Source organism: Asterias rubens, chromosome 8 (genome assembly GCF_902459465.1).
Source record: "Asterias rubens chromosome 8, eAstRub1.3, whole genome shotgun sequence".
Taxonomy (NCBI): Eukaryota; Metazoa; Echinodermata; class Asteroidea; order Forcipulatida; family Asteriidae; genus Asterias; species Asterias rubens.
The window spans coordinates 17037364-17060764 of record NC_047069.1 but is presented as its reverse complement, the minus strand read 5'-3'; the positions used below and the strand labels follow the sequence as shown (position 1 = coordinate 17060764).

Genomic DNA, 23401 nt, shown 5'->3' with positions numbered 1-23401 from the left:
TGTGTCTTGCACATGTACATGTATCTGTCTACATGTATGAGTTGGGTATGAGCCAAATTAGAATTCCCACTATATTCTCAATGACAGGTACAGGTGCCTACACTAAAGTGGGGTTTGGTGTCCATCAAATAGTTATGGCACACTCAGTTGGCTACATCTAGCCTACTGTACATAGCACACCACTCACATACAATGTACATAGACAGACTGCAGGCATTGTATTTGGCCCTTAGAGTACAAGGGATGTACCAAATGCCAATGGTGTTGGCTTACACAGACTTTTCAGGTAACGATATACCGATAGCTGGACCGAGCGCGGCACCACCCGTTCAACGCCGTGGGATTGGGCGTGGGCTCGGCAGGCCTCAACCCACGCTAGCTGGTCGAAATGGCAGAGGTGGTGGTCGCCCAAGAGGCCAAAAGCCACCAAATTTCCGTGAGGGGTGGTCTGAAACAAACAACTTCAGGCCCCCACCAATGCCATTTACTGGATCCAAAGGACCAAATGCAGACTACAGTGGCTTTTCTCCAGTGGAGATTTTCTACTTATATTTCACTGCTGCTGTTTGGGATCTCCTTGCAACTGAAACGAACAGGTATGCAAACCAGTTCATGGAGGCTAAACCAGGTACATATCATTGGGCGAACAATCCCACAAACATAAATGAGATGAAGGCATTTGTTGCAATCCTTCTTGCCATGGGAATAAAGAGAATGCCACAATACCATATGTACTGGGCCACATCCGAGATGTTGATAAACCGATTTTTCCCGTCAATTATGCCCCGTAATCGGTTTCAGGCCATCTTGCGGTTCTTACATCTTGCTGATAATCTTGCCCCTCGTCGACCCCAGGCTCCTCGTAACAAACTTGTCAAACTTCAGCTGTTCCTCGATATCACTCTACCAACATTTTATTCAGCCTACAATCCTGGACAACAGCTTTCGCCGGATGAAAGTATGCTCAGTTTCAAGGGACGACTGAGTTTTGTACAGTACATGCCAAAGAAACCGGTAAAATGGGGCATGAAAGCGTTTTCACTGAATGAATCGAAAACGGGATACACATGTGTATGGCAACTTTATACACCGGTCACCGGGACTACCCCGTCGCTCCCAGTCTTCTTCAACCTGACCCATCTCAAGACCATCCAACGGACCTATACGTGAGTGGGCATGTCATTCTGGACCTTATCAAAGGTTTTGAGAACAAAGGTCACACCATATATTGTGATAACTATTACACAAGCCCGGCATTGTTTTTGAAATTGACTTACTTGTTGGATACGTTACATTTCCGATAATAGTACAGTTACATGTCTTTTTTGAGTAACAAAGTGCAATGTTAGTTGAATGTTTTAGTTCACTTAAGCCGTGTTCCCATTGGACTTTTTCTTCCGCGGCCACGCGGAAAGTTACCGTGACTGGATTAGGTGTAGTTCTACCGTGCGTTCCCACCTGGACTTAAATTCCACGACGGAACAGCTAACTCGCTCTCCAAAACTGGCAGATCGTCACACATCGGGGGCGCTGTGCACAGTCACCTTTGACCTAAGCAGGATACGACGTGTCTGTGACGTAGTTTTCGCGCGCTATTTTATTGACGAACGCGACGACGCTACATAATTTTTATAGGCATTCCTCCTACAACAACAAAACCTGGAAATGGCTAGTTCAAGTTCTTTGTCTACCCCAAATGCTCCGCCGTCAACAAAAGCTCCGAGAAAAAGAAAATCTAAGACAGCTGGTGGGTCTAGTGAGGGGAAAAGAAAAAAGAATTGGGGTCATGCAGAAACTGTAGGGTTAATTGCGATCTGGGGGTCAGACGAACATCAAGCCGGCTTCGAGGGAATGATTAACAATTCGCGTGTGTGGGCATCCATTCTGGCCCAGTTTTCAGCCAAGTTCCCGGACTCTCCCTACACAACATGGGAGTCCCTAAAGGACAGAATGGACTACCTACGTAGGAAGTATAGAGAAGCAAAAAAGGTGAACAACACCTCTGGGCGAGGCCGGTTAACTTCGCCCTACTACGAGGAGATCAACCAGATCATTGGTAAGTTCTAGCGTCGAGACCGTGTTGAATTTTAACAGCGTTGACATGGAAATTCCTTTACATCCTTGCAAATGCAATATTTGTAATTGCTTTGTTATCCATTTACTTTAGTACCACCATGCCAGCATGTTTCACTTTTCTCTATGATTTAAGGTACTAACCAAAATTGCCTAATTTGTGTACATTGTGATTGTCAGTCCCAAAATCATTTCATTTGTTTATTTTATTATAATAATATGAATGGTTAGGCCCCCTTTTTTTTTTAGAATAAATGACTGAGTCGTTGTCCTCTTCTTTAGGGGGGGGGGGGGGTTGACAGTTGGCTGGTTTACTTTTTCAAGACATGTGAGTGTGACTGATTTTGTTTCTATCTAAAGGAGATATTAACTTTTTTCTCTCCAGGAAAACGTCCAATGAACAATTGCAAGTCGCATCACCATATGGATGCCGGTTCTGAAGATGATGCTGACGGGCAAGAGGCATGGAATGAACATCCCACTGAGCCCTTGTCACCTCAATCCCCATCGATAGAACTCGGTCAGGAAGGTAAGTTGGGTTTCCTCCATTTACATGATTTTGTTTTCGTTTGTGTGTGCACACACAAATGGTTTGGCAACAACTTAACAATACAAGCTTTAGACCAGGGACTGATTATTACCGTCAGACTTCGATAATTAGAATACTGTGAATACAAAATTCTACTTGTAGCAAGGAAAATTGTGGGTCCCAATTCAGTTTTTTCCCCATGTTCATAAATTAAGAATACAAAAGGCTGCAACAAGGTTAACTACAAAGTCTATATGACCTCATATTAAAGAGGTTAGACTACTATATCAAGATGCACGGTCATTTCAGAGAGTCATGCAATCATCATATTTTGGGGCTTTCAAATGGGGAATGAGATTTGCGCAACCCTTTTACAAATTTGTTTTGCCGTTAACATTTGGTTTGGCATTTACATTTGTTTTTGTAGCCTGAGATAAGGCATCAAGAAAATTCTGTTAAGATGTATTTACAATTGCTTTTTGTAACCTCATAAACGTTAAGATGACTCTGATGTTGACATGGTTGATGCTGAGCATCAATTCCAGCAACAATTGTGTAATGACCAATGCGAACAGAAATTAACGTGCGGCAAATTTGTTGAAAAAATTGTATTATTATTTTGTTTAAATGTTGTTTTTGGTTAGAAAAATCTATGAACAGTTTTAGTGCAGTTTCGGTCTATCAACCTGTTAACCAGCCCACCACTATTTTCCGTCTTACTTCATCGTTGCTGAAGAATGTATTGTTTTAGATGTTACGCAGAGATCATATCTAACTTTAGTTATTGTTTGTTTCATGTTCCCCAGGAGGTCGTCGCAAAACAGCACTCAACATGACGGACATCCAAAGGGTATCAAGGTTTATCCTGAATTTTGCCGAGCAGCACAGCATCATTCTTCCTGGATGCATCCCTGGCTTCAAGAGGGATGATGTTAAGATCCTGCCAAGCTCCGAGACAAAGGCATCTGTATGGCGATTTTACAAGTCTGCATCTCACACGGTGTTACAATGGGGGAAATCTAATTTGGCGCCCTCTCATGGTTATATATTGCCAGTGGGACGAAAACGCACGATAGCGCATGCGTGGTAGTTAGGAACGCTACAACAATCTTGGCGTCTCGTTCATGCTTTGTTTGTTTGACGAAAAAGAGCTCAAGATTTCACAAAATAGCGACGTATTTAGAGGATATTTTACCGTGTTTTTCAATGAAATATGATCGCGAAGATACTGAAGATAGACGGTTGTGTGCAACGTGCGTGGGCAACGTGGTCACATACAGAAAATGTGGGAAAACCTTCCACCACCGCGTAGCGTCGAAGGGTAAAGTTGGCTTTGTAGGGCACCGGAAAATCGGGGGGAAACGGCAGAGTAGCGCTAGCGTTAGCGGCGGGGAAGCTGATGATCGTGGGGACCCGATGGACGCTGGGGACGTTGGGGGTGGTGGTGACGGCGATCACGATGTCAGACCAGCACCACCAGCAGAAGAAGAACCAGCAGCAGAAGTAAGCCGACCTCCGTCCATATCGGAACTAAAACTTCAGCGTCTTTTGACCGTTTCTGACGATATGCCTCTCAACAATGACCAGGAGCACCTCTTTACCAAAATTCTCAACAAGAAGCAGCAAGCATCCCAAAGTGGCCTCGTTACTGCCGTCAATCCCCGAGGTCGTCCGAAGAGATTGCTGCCAATCCCAAGTGCAGAGACGGGGAGTACAACATGTACGCTAAGAACGAAGAGACAAAGAAGTCAGCTCCTTGAATTTGTTGAGAAGCTGACTAGCTCTCCAAGTGATTCGTTACCATCTACCCCATCTTCGTCGAGAACTCCTTCCCCACTCACCACGACAAGCGATGTCAGCAGTCAGCGTTTGTTTCATCTGAAACGCAACAAAGCCCAGTACATGGACATGATGAAATCTGCCGGCTTCAAGGTATTTGGGAAGTTTTTCGAGAGGTGCCGTACAACACATAAAATCTGTTGTACCATTCAACATGTTTCGCCTGTTGAAGAGGGTGTTTCGTTCTGAGGGTTTCGATGTTCTGGGCTCCGAGGCACAACTTCGTCACGAGCTTCGGGACATCAAATTTGAGTATGAATGTGGGTGGTTCTTCAATAAACATTATAAAGCCACCTGCAACTTCATCAGGGTGACGGATGTTGCAGATGTTGTCCGACGAATGGGGACCGAAACCAGAGAGGCAGGGGAACTTCACCAACCGTCAAATATCGCCCAAGGTAGGCTAACGTTATAAGTATTATTACTAGGCCTAGTACTTTAGTAGTCATTATTTTAAAAAAAATTCATTGATTGAGCAAGTGCATGGATTCAATTTGAAATTTTGGGTCGCACTAAATACCGACAACTCACGACAACAATTTTGAAATGCACTTTAACTTTGGCTTTTTATTAAAAAAAATTATGTTTTACAAGGCAGCGAATCGTGTTTTTAACAAATTCATAATTCAAATGTATTCAGTGGTTCGTAACAACTAGGCCTGTAGTGGATTTATTTGCAGAGATGAAGATGGCTAGTCAGCTATTAAATAAGGAAAAACTCAAATAAAACCTATGCCACATATGGCGTTAATTGAATTTTCTTTAAATTGTTCATTACCGGACCTCAACTCATGAAATATTATTTACTTTTCCCAGGTACATTGGCCTTGCATAACCGGTGATAAGGGAGGGTCTTCCACCAAGTTGCTGTTGCAGATCCTAAACAGCACCAAGCAGCACTCGGTAAAATCTTCAAAGCTCCTTGCCTTTTTTGAGGGATGCCCAGATGACAGGTATGTTCGTTTAAAGGAGCACACCAGTTTACCGTTTACCTAATTAGTAATTTAGATGGCCTTTGTGCCTTGTGTATGTGATGGGCGTCTTCCATAAAAAAAAAGACAATTAGCTCCATTCTATAAACTAATTGTTGTCAAAATGTTCTTGAAAATTCAAAGTAGAAAAGTTTATTGTTGCACAATTCGCTGTATTCCAACAATGCGCTAAGTTTATTGAAAGCATGAGGGAGCGTACGGTCCGACCAGAATTTTTTTTTAAAATCTTGTCATGACTGTTCAAGTGTATGTAACATACTCTAATTTTGTTTTTCCCCTGTAGGTTCAGTATAGAGACTTCATGCCAGCCAGTGTTTGACGATCTGAAAGAAGTTGCAGACCACATCGAGGACTTCTCGCTCATAGCGCCAGACCCATTGTCTCCACCGAAGTGTCATGATGATAATCCGCCGAAGGAGCCAGGTATGCTTCATTCTATACTTTGCTGTCAAAGATTTATCAGCATTATTTTGTTAAAGGCAGTGGACACTATTGGTAATTACTCAAAATAATAATTAGCATAAAACCTTACTTTGTGATGAGTAATTGGGAGAGGTTGATGGTACATTGTGAGAAACGGCTCCCTCTGAAGTGACATAGCTTTGGAGAAAGAAGTAATTTTCCATGAATTTGATTTTGAGGCCTCAGATTTAGAATTTGAGGTCTCAAAATCAACCATCTAACTAAACGCACACAACTTCGTGTGACAAGGGTGTTTTTTCTTTCATCATTTAATATCTCGCAACCTCAACGACCAATTGAGTGAGCTCAAATTTTCACAGGTTTGTTATTCTATGCCTAAGCTAGATACACCAAGTGAGAAGTCTGGTCTTTTGACAATTACATGTACCAATAGTGTCCAGTGTCTTTAAAACAAGTTCAAGTTTTCAACCCTTTCAGTTTCTTATTCAGTTTTCAATTAAATAAATCATCTTTTGTGATTTTTCACATTTATCTGTGCAGAAATTTCATGGAACCCTCTGCAACCCTTCGATGACAGCAACACTACCGTCAGCAAAGAGTGCAGCGACTGCTTGGCTCACCACCATGGCTCATCACTGATGCAGACTAGTGGTGATGGGTCACCACATGCACTAGATGCAAAACCAGATGGGGACATGTCTGTTTGCAATGAAGGAACAAATTTTTTTCGTTTGTGCCAGTTGACCTATGGTGGGGATTGGGAGTGGCTGGCAAAGCTGTTAGGATTAACAGGCCCAAATGGAAAACATTATTGCCTCCATTGCAAAACGACTCTCCAGGACCTTGAAAAGGGAACTCCTCACGCCCTTGATATACTTCCTAAGTACAGACAGCCTGAAGGGAATGACGGTATTCAAGCCCCCTTCAGAACACTAAACGAGTGTCGCCAACAAAGCGAGGCTTTCATTGACGCTGGAAGAATAACCAAGGACGCATCACAATATTTAAATTGTATATATAACCCAATAATTTGCGGGGAGGGTAATATTTTGGATTGTGTGAGCACAACACCACTACACATTAGCTTAGGTTTGGGAAAACAAATAATAGATATATTGGAAAAACAGGTAGGTGAACACATTAGCTTAGGTTTGGGAAAACAAATAATAGATATATTGGAAAAACAGGTAGGTGAACTGGATGCAGAGGTCAGGGATTCTGGGGTTGTCTTTTGTGACGAAGTGAGAGATCTTTATTCAAGGAAAGAGGCTCTGTTAGAGGACAAAACTAGGTTGGAAGAGCAAAAACGAGTTCTAGGGGAAGAGAAGCAGGAGAGAGTGCAGACAATAGAAGCAGTCATACAGGGCAACCTAGATCACTTTGAGCGAGTTAATGGTAGGTTAGTTTGCAACACGGCTGTGGCAAGGGACTCACGAAAACAAGTTGCTGAACTTAAGAGGGATGTAAAGGAAGTAGAAGTAAGAATCAAAAGTACCGAGAAGGAAGTTGCCGCTGTTGATAAACTGCAACTTGAAATACAAGAAGCAACATGTAAGGTCAAGGGACCATTTAAAGAGCGGTTTGATGCAGTCATCGATGAATTGAGGTTAAAAAGAGCTGCATACCACAGCGGGGCATTTGTGGGATCAGACATCAACAAGGTCTTTAAGCTTAAGAACATCCCAAAATTTGGTCACATTTTCAAACCACTAACTATTCTTGGGGTATCTTTCAGCTCATGTACGTTGAGGGTTAAAATTACATGTCTGCTTAATAAATTTAGATTATGTTATAACTTGTATACAGCAAATCGCCCCCTGTGTAAGCACGAGGTAGAGTTACTGGTACTTCGCTGTTGTAGCTTCGGAAGTTGGTTTCCCGTGAACTTTCCAAACGAAAGCCTCAAACGAAAGTTCCATCTTCTAACTGTTGAAGTACCACGTCAAGCTAGACGACTGTGTTCAGTAGGCTAGTACACAGAGCAAGCATCAGAGAGCATTCACCCATATGTGAATAGGCTCGAGAGAATGTACTCATCTGTTCAGAATTATCCTCAGAGGCAGGCATTAATTGCCAAGCAGCATAACCTTTATTCTGTGGCACGTTCATATGAAAGTGGCCAGCCTCACCAGTAAATCGAAATTCCTTTAATCTAATGTAATACGTGAAGTATTTCTTTCAAATTTTCAGTAACCAGCCATGATAATTCAAAATGTGGAGAGACGGTAATGTTCTAATAATGTTTGACGTCAATGAATAAAATGCTGTTTAATCGATTGAATAAAATGTTTAATCGATAAGGAGCTTGTTTTCGTAATTTAAATGAAATCCTGAATTAATGTAATTACCTGTAACTTGTAAACAAAACTGGAATACATATACATGTATTCGTCTAGCTTGACGTGGTAACTCTTCTTGATTTCGTACAAATCATCATGTGATTTATCTTTGTTTGGAACTGAATGTTTGTACATAGTTTTTATTTCATTTTCCAATATATTTGTGGATGTTGAATGTTTTTACCACAACTGTTTGCCTAATTATTTGCTATTACAGTGGATAATGATGAAGCTAAAAACATGTTATGTTGAAGGAAAATAATTGTGTGGCAAAAACATTGCAGGTTGGCCTAATAAAACATTGGTCATACATTTCAGAATTTGTCATGTTTGTTATAATTTATAAAAACTGCTAACATTCTCAGTAGTTATTTAAATTTGTAATATTGTTGTGAGAAACCGAACAAAATTAAATAATAATCGGTATGAATGTAAATAAAGCAGCTATTCAACATAATGCCATCAAAGACTCCTTTTCCATGTCATGTTTTCTTAGTCAAAACAAATTGCAGTTGGGAAATTGGTGAGCCTAGCAGAGCTAGCATGCATGCAGCGCGCGAGCGACGTCCCATGCGAAATGTTGTCATGAGGATGCAACCAAAATGGCGACATGAAAACGTCTTCCATTGACGCTCAAAAACGTACCATTAAGCATGTTTTCCCTTTTACTATTAAATAAAAGCACTTCGAATATAGGAACTACGGATACTCATCTCTATTATTCTAAAACAACTTTAATGTTAGTTGACCGAGTTCTTGATCAAATTCGGGAATTTGGGTGGGTAATGTTGAGCAAATTCTCCGGCAGCGTAATCTACTTACATTTTCTGAAAAAATACGTCGAGAGACGAAGTAAAAAATACCACATTTTGATCAATCGCCGATGAAAGGGAATGCCTGTCTCTTTCAAGTTAACCTTTATAGTATAATAATGCCACCCATGAGCTCAGTTTTCAAATATACGTTTGTTAAAACGTGATTTATGGTGGTTTTTTTACATGAGAAAATCCACCGGGCGAACTATTTCTCTAGGTTTGACCAACTCGACCTGCATACGATTAGATAGGAAAACTACGTAGCAACCGATTACTTAAGCCATGTAGATCGATCTATTATTTTTAAAGGGGTGTTCGGGGAGCAATAACTGAAGAGAAAGTACTGTTAGTTGATTTGGTTTTCTAGATAAAGCAACAATTGTACGACATTTGATTGATGACGTCACTGCAATATAGTAAAATATAATCAGAGGTATTCTGGCTCTTTTTTGTTTTGTTTTAAAGCATTACGGTGAGATGGTACAGCTAGTACCCCCTTTAATATAATAGAACAGTCCAACAGGCCTGGCTCTATAGGGTGTACGTGGTGAGGGTGGTTTTGTTAGCGAACAATGATCTCATGAATATTCATATGACGCTCAAAGCCAAAACGACCTTCGATCTCAAAGCGCCCTCTATTGTTTTTAAATAGACAAAAGATTTCCGGTATTAAGCGATCTGAACAGCCGTGAACTACCCACTACTGCTGGAAAAGTAGCAAAGCACCCCTCAACTTCTGCCAAACCCAAGGCCAAACTTGCCAAGAAGTAAATATAAGAAGTTTATGTTCGAGCAGAGATGAAGGAGTAAAGATGGTGCAAGGAAAGAAGAAAGGAAAGGGGAAAGTAAAGGTTCCACGTCCTAGCCTTGCTGCTCTGAACGAGAAAGCTTTTCGAGAAGAAGAACAGCACATGAGGAATGCTATAAGAGAAAGTACAAGGCAGGCAGGTTTAAGCATGTCGAGAGGCTTCAGGGCCTTGGTGGAAACATCCGAGTCAAAAGAGGAAGAGTTTATTGACAGGGCCATGGCTCAGGCAAGAGAGATGTTTCCTTGGTGTGAAGAGGAGGATTCAGTGGCCAGTGAGGATATGGAGGAGGATGGAGGATCAGAGGATGTGGAGGATGATGAGGCGAATGAGACAGAGCACCAGGAATCCGAAGAAGAGGAAGTGAGAGATGATGGCAGTGAGGATGAGGGAGGTGCTGGACCATCCAAGCAGCAAGGAAAGTCCTGCAAAAAACGGCCAAGGAAGAAAAGAGTCACTGAGCCAGACTCGGATAATGATCCAGACCCGCCATCTGCTTACCAAGGCGATCATGCCCCAGATGAGGAAGGCTGGACAAGAGTCCTGGAACACATCAGCATCCGAGACTTCAAGGGAAAACAACCCGCTGGACCAACCTTTAGGAAAAAGAAGTTACCCATCAACTACTTCTTGAAATTCTTTCCGGTATCCCTCTGACTGATGGTGGTCAAATGGACCAACATCAATCTAACTTCTAGTCGTAAAGTAAAGACCACCCTTCAGGAAGTAAGAGCCTGGTTCGGGATCCATGTACTGATGGGCCTTGTTAAAATCAACTGCTACAAGGATTACTGGTCATCACACCCGGGGCTGCAACACAAGTGATCTCCTCAACTATGAAACGCAACTGCTTTGACTTGCTTAATGAGCTGGCCCTTGGAGTTGGGCCGCACGAGTGCCGCATCAAAAACACAATCGCGGCGCTTCGCGGGAGCGCTGCGGCGGGATGCAGGACGCCGCCTATTTTATTTTTGATGGCTTCCCTAAGACAAATCCATTTGTTAGTCCCAAATGCGGTAAACGTTTCAATAAACTATTCAACATGAGGAGGCATGAGAGAGTGCATGCAAACTCAACACAAATAGAACAGGTCCAGCAGCCGGTTGCACTACCCAAACTCTCAAAACACAAACCCTTTAAGTGTCCTGTTTGCGACAAAGGCTTTTCTAGAAAAGACAATCTACGGCGTCACATAAGGTTGAAGCATCCAGACCCCCCTACCGACCCAGAGCCCCCTCAAGAACCTCCAGCCGACCCAGAGCCCCCTCAAGAACCTCCAGTCGACCAAGAGCCACCCCACGAACCTCCAGCCGACCCAGAGCCACCCCAAGAACCTCCAGCCGACCCAGAGCCACCCCATGAAGAACCTCCAGCCGACCCAGAACTACCCCAAGACCCTCCAGCCGACCCAGAGCCCCCTCAAGAACCTCCAGCCGACACAGAGCCGCCAAAAGACCCACTGCGAGAAGATCCGCTCGAGTTTCCAGGTAATGGGGTGGAAGATCACGGACTTTTTGAAGGTGCCGTCCAGCATTGGCGTTCATTGAGAACACATCACAATACTGGACGGCGTATACAAGATACTTACAATTTTAGATTGGTTGGTTCGGAGGTTGTTGGTGAAGGGTTTTCTATAGATCAGGGTTTACGTATTGTATTTCAAGAGTTAAGAACTAGGGTCAAGCTTAATGTATCATTTGGACTAGTTCTTAGGCATACCATTACTGGTGAATTACGATATTTCCGCCCCAGTTTCAACTACTCTCGGTTTTTTGACAAACCCTTTTCAATTGGGTCTGAAGAAGACATGGTTAAGTTTATTGACGTCCTTTCACCATCGTAGTCAGGTAGTGGACTTTTTTACCAACTACAAAACATCCCTCAATCTCAATCTGGCAGATGCACAGTTTGAAGAAATTCATGCTTTGTTGATCACCCTTGGAATAATGTTCTATGTTTTGACAGGCCCTTACTGGATCTTGGTCCAAAGCAAAATGGAGTACCTTGATTTCTACCGGCCCATCACACACATGAATGAAAAACTGAAAGAGTTTGCGGAAGATCCATCAAGACTATTGGACAGAGACTGCATCTCATTCATTCCCAATTACGACATAACAAAAGATATTTTTTTGAGTCATTGTTCAAGGCCGTTGATCAAGCTACTCAGAAGAATCGGGACCTAGTGACAAAAACACTTCATAACCTGCTCACCGAGTTTCAAATTGTTACCGCGAGACAGCTTGCAGACTTCTTGCCCAATGGACGTTACTTTGATGTTCAAGATGAGCAAATCAGAAGCAGAATGAAGCACAGTGTCTTAACCAATTTAGTTGGAGAAGAATGCATAGGGTTGTAGCGGCAGATTAAAAAAACAATTCAAAATACACTTTTACTTGATGTCTGCAGCAGAGTTTTTGTTTGTGTTTGGTTTTATTAATTGTGGCTTTTTTTATTTGCAGCTCTGAATCACCTTCTCAAGTTTTTGTGATCCTCCTTGCATGGCTCAGAATACATTTGACCACACTGCCTCCAAGTGAATGGTGTTCACCGTCTATCGTATACGACAACATGTGTCATGTTGATAACATGTGTGTTGCAAGAAAGCGCCTTCCTCTACCTTCACCATGGTGCGACATGTGGTTATCCGTAGACAAGTGCATCGACAGACTGCATATTCGCAACCATGTTGATCCAAATTGTAAGCTTCTGTATAACCCAAATGATCATCTAAAAGAATCCGATAACACCTTGAGTTGTGAGCAGACATTTGTTTGGCTCTCTAGGTTTAAAAAGATAGTATGTGCTATGCCCAAAAACCATCACTTGTTCTACCTACACAGAATGGTTGTAAGAAGAAACTGCTACACAGAACAATGTTATATGCAAGGCTACAACCCAGTGCTCCCAGTCGTGAAAAGTACCAAAACCACTTAAGGAATTTGCGGTTTGTGAAACTGTTTATTGCTTATTCTATGCTTTGAATCATGGCCAAAGATATTGTTACCTGTAACATTTAATGGTATAGATTACTGTGTAGGGGGAAGGATAAGGTACCCTGCACCTCCCTCACGGTGTTATATAGGAGGAAATCTAATTTAGCGCCCTCGCTCGGTCATAGTTTGCCAACAACACCAAAGCGTGTTTAAAGCGCATGCGTGAAACTAGGGACGCCGTGCACTAAAAATGGCGGGGCCCGGGTGCGTCGTTTGCTATACAAAGAAAAGTTCTCGATTTCATAAAATAACCACGTATTTGGATGATGTTTCGAAGTGTTTTTTGACTAGTTTTGAGCGTGATAATGTTAGCGATCGACAGCTGTGTGCAACCTGCGTTGTCTGCCTAACATCGTACCGGAAAACGGGAAAGACTTTCCACCATCACGTTGGATCGAAAGGTAAAGCCGGGTTCACAGGACAAAGACAAGTCGGGGAAAGCGAAAGAGAGTGGATAGCGATTCTAGCGCCGGGGCTGAGGAGGAGAGGGAAGGTGAACCTGCAGACGAATTTGAAGCTGGATCTTCACAAGTAGGCCTAGTTGGGGCTTGCCAAGCACCATGCCAGCATGCAAAAGAACTGGAACAATTGTTGACCGTGTCAGACAAAATTCCACTGACAAGTAAGCAAGAACAGTTGTTTACAAGAATTATAAATAAAAGACAAAAAGAATCAATGGGAGGGCTTATCACTGCTCTTAATCCCAGTGATGACGACGCCGACTTGCATCCACCCTTTGTTTGCAAGCCCTGTGAAGTGATGCTTAAGAAATGGTGAGGAAAGCATCTGAAGAAGAAGAAAGCTTCCTGCAACATCGAGGTAGCGTTGTTCGATAAGAGGCAATGTGAGGGATGTAAACGGGTCGATGCTGGAGAGATTGCGGCAAAGTCATTTAAAGAGTGGGTTTCTCTGGCAAGTCATTACGATCTCGTCGCTTGGCAGTTCTGCTTCAGGAGAAAGTCTCGGAGTTGATGACAAGAGAGGCGTTTTGTGTCTCTGATGAGCAGAATGACCAACTAAAGTCAACCTTTGCTGAGTGTGAACAAGGTCTCGGAAACACCATTGAGAAGGGGTCAGCAGCTGATTTGTTGTGGGAACAACAAAAAGAAGCCATTGCGAAGGGCAAGCAGATGCGCTGGCACCCAGCAATCATACGTTGGTGCATTGCCCTTCAAAGTAAATCTTCAACTTCTTATAATCTTCTTCGGCAGAGTGGGTTTTTGAAGTTGCCTCATCCAAGCACACTGCATCCATATACCCACTTTGCCGATCCAACAACCGAGTTTAATGCAGCGATGCTCAACAGGGTTGTGCAAGATATTTTGTCTTGCCCGGTTCATGAGAGGAATGTTTCATTGCTGTTTGATGAGATGAAAGTCAAGGCGGGTCTGGCCTTTTCAGTGAGGTCGGGAAAGGTAATTGGGTTTACCGATGTGGGAAGTTTAGCAAATGAGGTGGCCGATTTTGAAAGGAAATGTCGTGGGGAGTCGGAGCCGGCAGTGGCCAGTCATGTGCTTGTCCTCATGGTTCTAGGAATTTTCAGTTCACTCCATGCACCAGTTGGATACTACCCGAGTACAGGTGTCAGCAGTGACCAACTGTATCCATGCATGTGGGAGGCCATTGTTTTCCTTGAGTTGGGGTTGGGTCAGGTTTTTCTTCTTTATGTTTTATAACAAAAGCTGTTTTATGGGGGGGGGGTTGACCCCAAAATCCCACCCCCTGGATCCGTGCCTGGATCGCGGCTACATTTACATATTTATTCAAAAATTTCCACACTGAAAATTGTTCTGTTTCTTTCAAACTTCAGGTTTGGAGTAGCACAGTGGTGCATGCATTCAGAACACAGGGAAAGTTGGAGACAAAGTCAACCGAGATATTTGTTGAGTTTTTTGACAAATTCTTCGACTGCCTGAATGTATCGAACACCTTTAAAGCATCGCACCTGCGGAAACCTGCACTGGAACCATACAGAAGTTCAGATGACTGGCGCTTTGAGGTAAACAGAAATGCTTAAAAATAACCAGTGCACATCCAGTTTCATTTAGGAAATGTATTCGTTCAGGGGCCATCCAAAGTTTACAAAATTTCACGGTCATACAAAGAGTACAGGGGTGAGGATTCAAAGGCAGTGTACAACTTCAGGTTTTTGAAGTGTTTATTATTTCTACAGTAGAATCAACAGAGAAAACACAAACATTGGGAGTTAGACATACATGTACTCTGTTTTACAATGCCTGACTCCATGTCACTTATGATTGAGAAGGCTTTACTGAACTAAATCCATCAAAAGCAATCAGAACCTGTCAACATAATGGATTTGTACAGGAAATAATAAAAAAAAAACATCTAACGGGTGGTCCGAGTCTCGTGTACAAAAGATGAGTTCTAAGATGGCGTTAAAAAATTTCGGGGGAGACGCGGGAGCAAACTAAAATTCACAAAGTTCAGTTTACCCCGGTTCTGTGCATACCCTCTTGTTTAGTGAGCCTAAGTTTGTGCATGTTTCCATACATTTGTTTTTCAAACATTTAATTGATTAAATTGTGCCAATATTACGTTATTTTCATGAAAACTGTGTCATGGCGAACGCATTTATCGTGTTTTACCAATAACGTGAAAAACCAAAATCACACTGAGTGAGTGAACATTTCTTGCTATATTCGTAAACATAGAAAAAGTTTGCCCTCAGATGCTCCTAATTGTTTTTAATAGTCTTCATTAGACCACATTCAGGCATGCACCTTTCCCCCTGATCAGCTGGTTTCCTTTTTGTTCTCATTTTCTTAGTAAGTTTGTTGGGCCTTTGAGTGACATTCAAAACGATCAAACACAGCGCAAAAATATTTGAATTTTAATACGTTCTTTTTTTTATTTGAACAGATGACAGAAATGGTGCACTGCTCAAGTCAATCTTTGTAGCAGCAGGTCGTGGACGGCGCCCAAACATACCAAAGTTAGAGCCAACACATCAGCTACTTCTTCAACTGTACTCATTAAAGGTCAACTATCAAATATCATGGAAAGATGTTGTCATCTGGATGGGAAAGCTTTTCCCAAACTACCCCTCGGCTAAGTGTAGGCATCTAATCGAATCAGTTGTAAATCGTGTTCTTGCACTTCAAGCACCTGATCGGCAAACCTTCTACTGCCAAGCTATCAATCTCAACTTATTAGGTGAGTGTTGTATAATATTTTGTTATCTTCACTGAAGGCTCCTACCTACAATTTTAGTTTTTATCTTGTTGTTTTCCAATTAAATTAAATTAAGTTTTCTATCTTGTATTTCATATTTTCAGGTCCAAGATGTGATGCAGCTGACATAACCCGCCTCTCCTTGGACAGTCCACCGATGCAGCGTGATGATCTCTTGTCCCGAGGAATTCTTCTAGAATTGGCAAGCGCTTTTGGAAGTGAAGTATTTTCAGCTGTGAACCATTTATATTCCAATAGGTACCAAGAACAGATGATAAGAACCGAACTTAAAAAAACTAGGTTGACGTACACAAAACTCAACAAATCTAAGAGAAGAAGTAATGCAGCCAATGAATTTCTTGACACGGTAATAGAAGTGAATGTAGTGCCTGTATTGGAGGCAAGTAATGTAGATAATGGTACATGTCAAAGTAATGTAAGTAAAAGTAGAGTAAGTAATACTACCACCTCAAGTAGTAAAATAAGTAAACTGGAATGTACTTCCACTGAGAAAGAAAAAAAGGATGGAAAAAAGAAAGATGCAATACTAAAATCTCTAACAAAAGAAAAAGGAGACCTTCAGGAGAAAGTAGACATTCTTACAGGTCTGTGTAAGGAAAAATCAGATACCATTAATGGGATGGAAAAACTTGTGCAAGATCTTGAGACAAATCTGCATTCCAATAGCACGAAGATCAAAGCTATTGAATTGGAAGTGCAGGGATTGAAAATTAAGTTGAAAGAAAAAACAGATGTGTTGAAAACTTTGAAATCAAGTGCCACGTATCAAAGCCTGAGAAGAAAAAAACTGCGTCTTCAACAAAAAGAGAACACAATCAGAAACAAAGAATTACTTATGAAATCAGTGGAAGTTCAAAGGTTGAAGGGTAAGATTAAATGTTTGCAAAGGAAGATGAGTGCTCAAACAAAATTGGTTTTGTCAATAATTAACGGGAACAAAAAACTGCAAAAAGACTTGAAGGATCTAAAGGTTGAATATGCAAGTTTAGACTTTCAACATGCAATGTTGGTCTCTGACCAAATAGAGCTAAGAGGGGAGGGGCAGGGACGGCCATTCAAAGAAAATGTAGAAAAGTGTGTGATGGAGCTGTGTTGCGAATATTATATTCCAACGACCAAGGTAGGGGGTGTTCTTGGAACAGTTTGTAAATGGCTATTCAACAAAGAAAATATTGATAGTGTCCCGTCTGCTGCAACAGCAAATAATATGGTTGACAGGGCACAAGTATTAAGCAAGCTTCAAGTTGCAGAATGTATGCTTTCTTCAGAAAGGTGGGATCTGCATGGTGATGGAACCTCAAGAGATGGCAACAAAATTATCGGACAACAGGTAACCTTACAGACGGGACAGACATTATCAGGGGGGTTTTCATCTGTTGCAGTAGAAGACGGCACTACACTTTTAGATAATGTCATTGCCATGATGGATGAGCTAAGTGACATCATAAGTGACAATGACAAGGATGAGGTCTTTAAACGTATGGTGGGAAATATGTTTGCTGTAATGTCGGACAGATCTAGTGTAAACAAATCACTCAATAGCCAGCTTCAGTCCTACCCTGAAAGTCTTCTGGGCGAGGACTCGATAGATTTGCATTTTTTGTTTTGCAATGCCCACTTTCTTCTTGGGCTATCAAACACATGTGAAAGTGTTTTGAAAATGTGTGAGAAGGAACTGGTTAAAGACATGGGCCACGGTCTGGGCAGGGATGCTAGTGCAAAGTTCAGCAGATTTAACTCCTCAGGTGAGTCGTCTGGGGCTCGATACATCCGAACAGGTTGTGATGTACTAGGACCAAGAGGGGATCAGAAGAACGGTTGCTAAGCTCAATGGGATGCTTTCTGCTCTGAAACGCTGAATGAGCCATCCTTTATTACAAGCTTCAGGATGAACCGTTTTAATAATTTCTTTCAAGGTGCTGCAGGCTTGTATTTTCATCGTGACCACATATCCACATTTTTACATGAATACAAAGGTCCCCTGAACATGAAGTTGGAAAGTGTTCTTTTAGACTGCAACTGCCCACAGATAAATGCCATTGAAAGAGCTCTTGGTATAATTTATTATGTAGTCACTGGTCCTTTTTGGAACTTGCTGCAAAGCAATGTACATTATTTAGACCAATACAAGTATATCCAGGCCATGTTGAAGAAGTTTCAGGACTGGTGCCAGGATGGTTCAGAACTTTTGAAGGAAGGTGTCTGTCTGTTTCCAGAGTTTGCAGTTAAGCAAGATGTGGTGTTTGGAAGTTTATATAAAGAGCAAGAATCCAATTCAGATTTGACTAAGAGTGTTTTAGAGAAAATTATGGGTGGATTTGTCGAAGTTACAAAGAGACAACTTAACGATTTCCTTGAAGGGGGTATTTATGGAAGTGAGCCAGATGATGAGCTAAGAGATAAGATGAAACATTGTAAGGTGACAAATCTAGTTTCAGAGTATGAGTTTGGCAACCTAGACTATAGTCAATTCCGCCGTAGATATGCCTCTTTGCATCATCACTCTAGCATCCAGATGGTGAAAACCAACAAGACAATTTCAAAGTGGCTGTCCTCAAAATCATGTGATGACCAGTCACGATTGCTACACACTGCCAGAGAAAAAAGTCACGCACTTAGGCAAAAGCACAGAGATGCAGAGAGGGAGGTAGTGAGGAAAACAGAGGAGCGCATGAAAGAAGCAAGCAGAAAAATGAAAGACAAAGAAGCTGCAAAAATTGAAGCAAAACAAACACTAGTTGCAAAAGTAAGAAAACATGGTGGCCCCTGCATTACATCAGATGATGTTAACAATGTCATATCCCAACCTGTAAGGTGTAATGAGAAACTTGAGATAATTAAGGACGAGATAAGATATCTTAATACTATACTAGGTGTAGTAGACAAGCGTCTTGTGTTTGGGAAAAAAGACTTGGAAACCCTTGTGTCAGATCTAAAGGCAGTTCTTGACACAAGAGGTGATTTGGCCATAGGTTTAAACATAAATAACTCCCACTCCCAAACAAAAACATGTACTAATATGACTGGAAATAGTGACTCTCCCTCATCATCAATGCCTGCAACAAAGAAGCAAAAAACAGGTAATGCCAAACCAGATACTGCTGAAAATTATCATTCTTATGAGTTCAGGGCTCAAGGTGAATGGGTAGCCGTAGCCTATGAAAACGATTGGTTCATTGGTTGTGTAGTTAATGTGCACACAGCAGAGAGGGGAGTAGTGCAGTTTTTGAGTAGAGGGGCACAAAATGTCCACCTACACAAAGAAAAACAAAAACAAAGGCAAAAGTGGCTTCGAAGAAGAGATGGAAATTTGGAAGGAGACCGACTATCTTCTACCAAGTTCTACAAAACCACCTAAAGCTTCAACATCCAGTACCCCACAATCAACATCCAGTACTCCACAATCTCTGTTTGAGGTCAGCGTCGACAAAGCAGAAATTGATAAGCTACTGAAAGCAAATGAAACTCTCACTAAAAAAAACGTAGACTTGCAACAACAGGTAGAAGATTTATTGCAGCGACCCTCACCCCATACTCAGAAATTAATGAAACGAAGAGAGCATGATCACTGGTTCAAAATTCATTCTGAACGAGAACATTCCAAGTGTTTAGAAAAAGAAAAGGCCAAGTTAGAGAATCGACTAGAGAAAACTAAAAGACGGAACCGCAACTTGACTTCAGAATTTGAATCCGAGGCTAAGGTAGCAAAGACGAAAGGGGACCTTGACTGGCATGAGTCATATACTGTAGAACTAGAGGATGACAATGCTAAGCTACGTGAAAAAGTTGTAATTCTTCAGGAAAAGGTAGATCAATTGATGGGACGAGTTGACGAACTCACAGGAGAGCTGATTGAATCTAAAGACCGGCTAATCAGTTTCTATGACTCTGAGAAACGTTGCTTTCTTCCACTTATACATAAGTGTGTTTGGAATTTAATTTCCAAACATGTTTCTTTTGCAAACGTCAGTGATGTTATAGCGTCTGTATTAAATATGTGCGGCCTCAAGTATGATAGGCTTCCGAGCGAGTCGACAATTCGCAACATGAATAAAGATCGAACACTCATTTCACAAATTCAGGTCGCATCCATTGCTAACAAGACTACCAATAAAGACACAACAATTCAAACTGATGAGACTCCGAAGAACGCCGAAATCTTTATGACATATGCTATCACGGACCAGGACAGAGAAGCCTATTTGTTAGGCCTTAGACAAATGGCTTCCAAGTCGGCCCAACACACACTAGACACATTAAAAGAAACCTTAACAGACATAACAGATATTTGCCAGAAGGCCAAAGCAGGCAACAACATTGGACACAAAGTGCTCTGTCAGATCAGAAACACCATGTCCGACAGAGCAGCGACAGAATCTTTATTTAACAAAATGTTGCAAACATATAGGGAGGAATGCCTTGTGCTCTATAAAGAAAATTGGGAAAATTTCAGTGATGAAGCCAAAGCCAAACTAACAGAAATGCACAATTTTTTTTGCGGTCTTCATCTGTTGACTTCTATGGCAGATGCTGTTTCAGCATCATTTAAAACATTTGAAAGTAATTTTCTAGATGGCAAGAAAGTAGGTGCCACTGCTGAATTTGGCATACATGTTTTTAATACTGCAAGTGGATGCATAAGATTAGTGCAAAATGCATGCAAAGCCTTGTCTCGTGGTGGTGATGAAAAGAATGGCTGTCATCGGCACTGGAAGGTGTATAAACATGGTGTAAACTTGTCAAAGACATTCTTTCTGCCATTTCGTGGAAATCGTTTTAATGTTGTATTCATGTTTGGTGGCCGGGTATATTATCTGATTAATCACATTAAGGAGTTTTTGGGTACTGTTCATGGGACCACAAATGGTTTATTGAAGGCCCTATTAGCAGATGCCAAAGAACCATTGTATGTTGCAGGATGCAAGGTCTTGGGCATCGTTAATAAGGCCATCAGTGCTCCATTGTGGCGAGTAACTGAAAAGGATGGCCATATTTTAGATTTGTGCGAAATATACACAGGCCTGGTTCAATTTCTAGAAAAAGTGACACAAGACGCAGACAGACTTGCAGACTTCGCGTATGGTCGAATCAATTTTTTTGATGATGTATACATCGAAAAAGATGAAGTGTATGAGGCAGTGTTAAGTCCAGGGCCATATGATGAAATTGTTTTATCCATGCTACAGCACACATTGCTCACATTGCTACAATTATTTAAACGTGTATGTGTTAATTATTTACCAGGTGGGGAATTTGACATGATTAAAGATGATCAAGAAAAGAGACAGGCAACAATATCTGTGCCTCTTCATAACAAACTGCCAGAGCGTGTTTTTGGATATTTCGATTTTTTAACGAAAAAAGACCAAATGCAAGTGCTGCTGCAAATGAGGCACAGGTAATGTACACCTTCAACAAAACAGGTGCATTTATAGATGGTAAGACAGAGGCGGAGCTGGAAAAATTGGTCAATCTTGTTAAATCACAAAGAAGTAAATCAAAATCTGTGGCAAAAGCCAGACAAGACAAAATCAATGAATACTGGAAATCCAAACAAGAGGCTTCAGCTAAAGCTATGGCTGAAAGTCGTCAGCGAGCTCTGAATAAAAAAGAAAATCTCACTAATGATATTGTCGACACAGGGCTATTCCAGACTAATGAGCAGGTTGATGAGTATCTAAATTCTCAGGATAGTGACAATAAGAAATTTGAAACTATCAAAAAACAAATTAGATTTCGAAGGGAAGTTTTAAACCAATATATGGACGGGGATAAAGGTTTTACTTTTACAACAACTACTCAGGGTTCAAAAAAGAGAGTAAACAAACCAATGGCTGATGTAAAATCTCATCTTGTTAAACTAATTAATGCTGCAAAGAGTGTTGCCGAGTCTGTTTCAGTTCAAAAAAACACCAGACAACGATATCCTAACCATTCCTCTTTTAGTTGGTAAGACAGTAAAACATATATGGACCACAGAAGAGGGAGACCAAAGCTACATTGGAAAGGTGATTAGCCAAGTGCCAGGATTCCCTTCTTGGTTCAACATAAAATATAATGATGATCCAAAAGTGTATTCTCTGCGTTTAGTAGATGACTACAAGGACAAGTCATTGTCTATTTTGATATAATCAGCAGTACACAAACTATTGTCTACCTTGTAAATAGTGTGATTTATTTTGATAGGCAATTTCAAATAATACATCAATAACAAATGACAACAGTAGATGTTTATTTTCGGAATGCTGCTTTAATAGGAATACGTACAAAGTCAATGTTTACAAAAGAACATTTGTGACACTTTGTATAATTATCACATTGAACAAGCACCTTATTTACCAATGTTTCATGGCAATAGCTATCACCACCTCACCTATCCTCTTCAGACTGCAAGTATTCTTCTCCAGTGCACCCTGTCCCTGGCTATAGTCTTGGCTTCGTTCCAAGATTTCCATCCCAGTGTCTTTCTTTCTCCACTGTTCGTCGCCATTTTGCTTTTGGGCGCCCTACTTTACGCCTACCTTCTGGAAGCCATGTTAGTGCTGTCATGCAGTGGCAGTTATCGTCTATTCGTAGAACATGGCCGATCCATTTCCACCTCCTTTGTTTTACTTCTTCATTTATCTTTTTCAATTTGGTTTTCTTGAGTATGTCATCATTGGATATAACATAAGGTCATCTGATTTGCAGTATCCTTCTCAAACATTTGAATTGAAATGTGTCTAGTTTCTTGTTGTCGTGTTCATTGATCTTCCATGTCTCACAACCATACAGTAAGACTGACATGAAAAGAGACTGAAATAGTCTTAAGTTGATCCTCATAATAGCTAGAAGAAAAATGATTTAGTTTCATATTTAAAGTGTAAACATTTGATAGTACAACTACTAAACTTGGTGGTTTTCGGGCTTGTACTTTAAAAGTTATATGCCGTTCAATTTGTGTACTACTCTGTTTACTACTTTGTTTATTGTTATTTACCACTGTTTTTATGGCAATAAGCTATATCAGAAGAGGAGCAAGTTGGTTTAATATTGATAGTACAAACAGTTTGTAATACCACAACTAAACTTGGTGATTTTTAGATGTATACTTCAACATTTATATGAATTCAATTTGTTTACTACTTTGTTTACTTGTTTCATTTAAAAATACACAATATTAAATGAGGTAAACAAATAAAACAAGTAGTATATCAAATATGGAGTGTCCTGAGTTTGTTATATTTGAGTCAATTAAATAAATAGGTGTTTACACAAAATCTATAAATTTAAAATCTCACTGGCATACCTTAAAATGGTCGTAAACTCACAACAAATAAACATCTTGGTCTTGTCGTTACCATGGCAACGACCATTTGCGCAAAAGATTACGT

At 41.1% G+C, this 23401-nt stretch overlaps 3 protein-coding genes across 3 annotated transcripts; all 3 read left to right on the top strand.

Annotated features, from left to right (window-relative positions):
- Positions 1-252: 252 nt before the first annotated feature.
- On the top strand, positions 253-1170 carry LOC117294020 (piggyBac transposable element-derived protein 4-like). Its single transcript, XM_033776534.1, has one exon. The coding sequence runs from the start codon at positions 253-255 to the stop codon at positions 1168-1170; it is 918 nt and encodes a 305-aa protein (XP_033632425.1).
- Positions 1171-9822: 8652 nt separating this feature from the next.
- LOC117294019 (glutamic acid-rich protein-like) lies at positions 9823-10473 on the top strand. Its single transcript, XM_033776533.1, has one exon. The coding sequence runs from the start codon at positions 9823-9825 to the stop codon at positions 10471-10473; it is 651 nt and encodes a 216-aa protein (XP_033632424.1).
- Positions 10474-10858: 385 nt separating this feature from the next.
- LOC117294018 lies at positions 10859-17853 on the top strand. The gene is made up of 4 exons (XM_033776532.1): positions 10859-11303; positions 13755-14459; positions 15696-15989; positions 16112-17853. The coding sequence occupies exons 1-4, from the start codon at positions 10859-10861 to the stop codon at positions 17851-17853; spliced, it is 3186 nt and encodes a 1061-aa protein (XP_033632423.1).
- The last annotated feature ends 5548 nt before the right edge of the window (positions 17854-23401 follow it).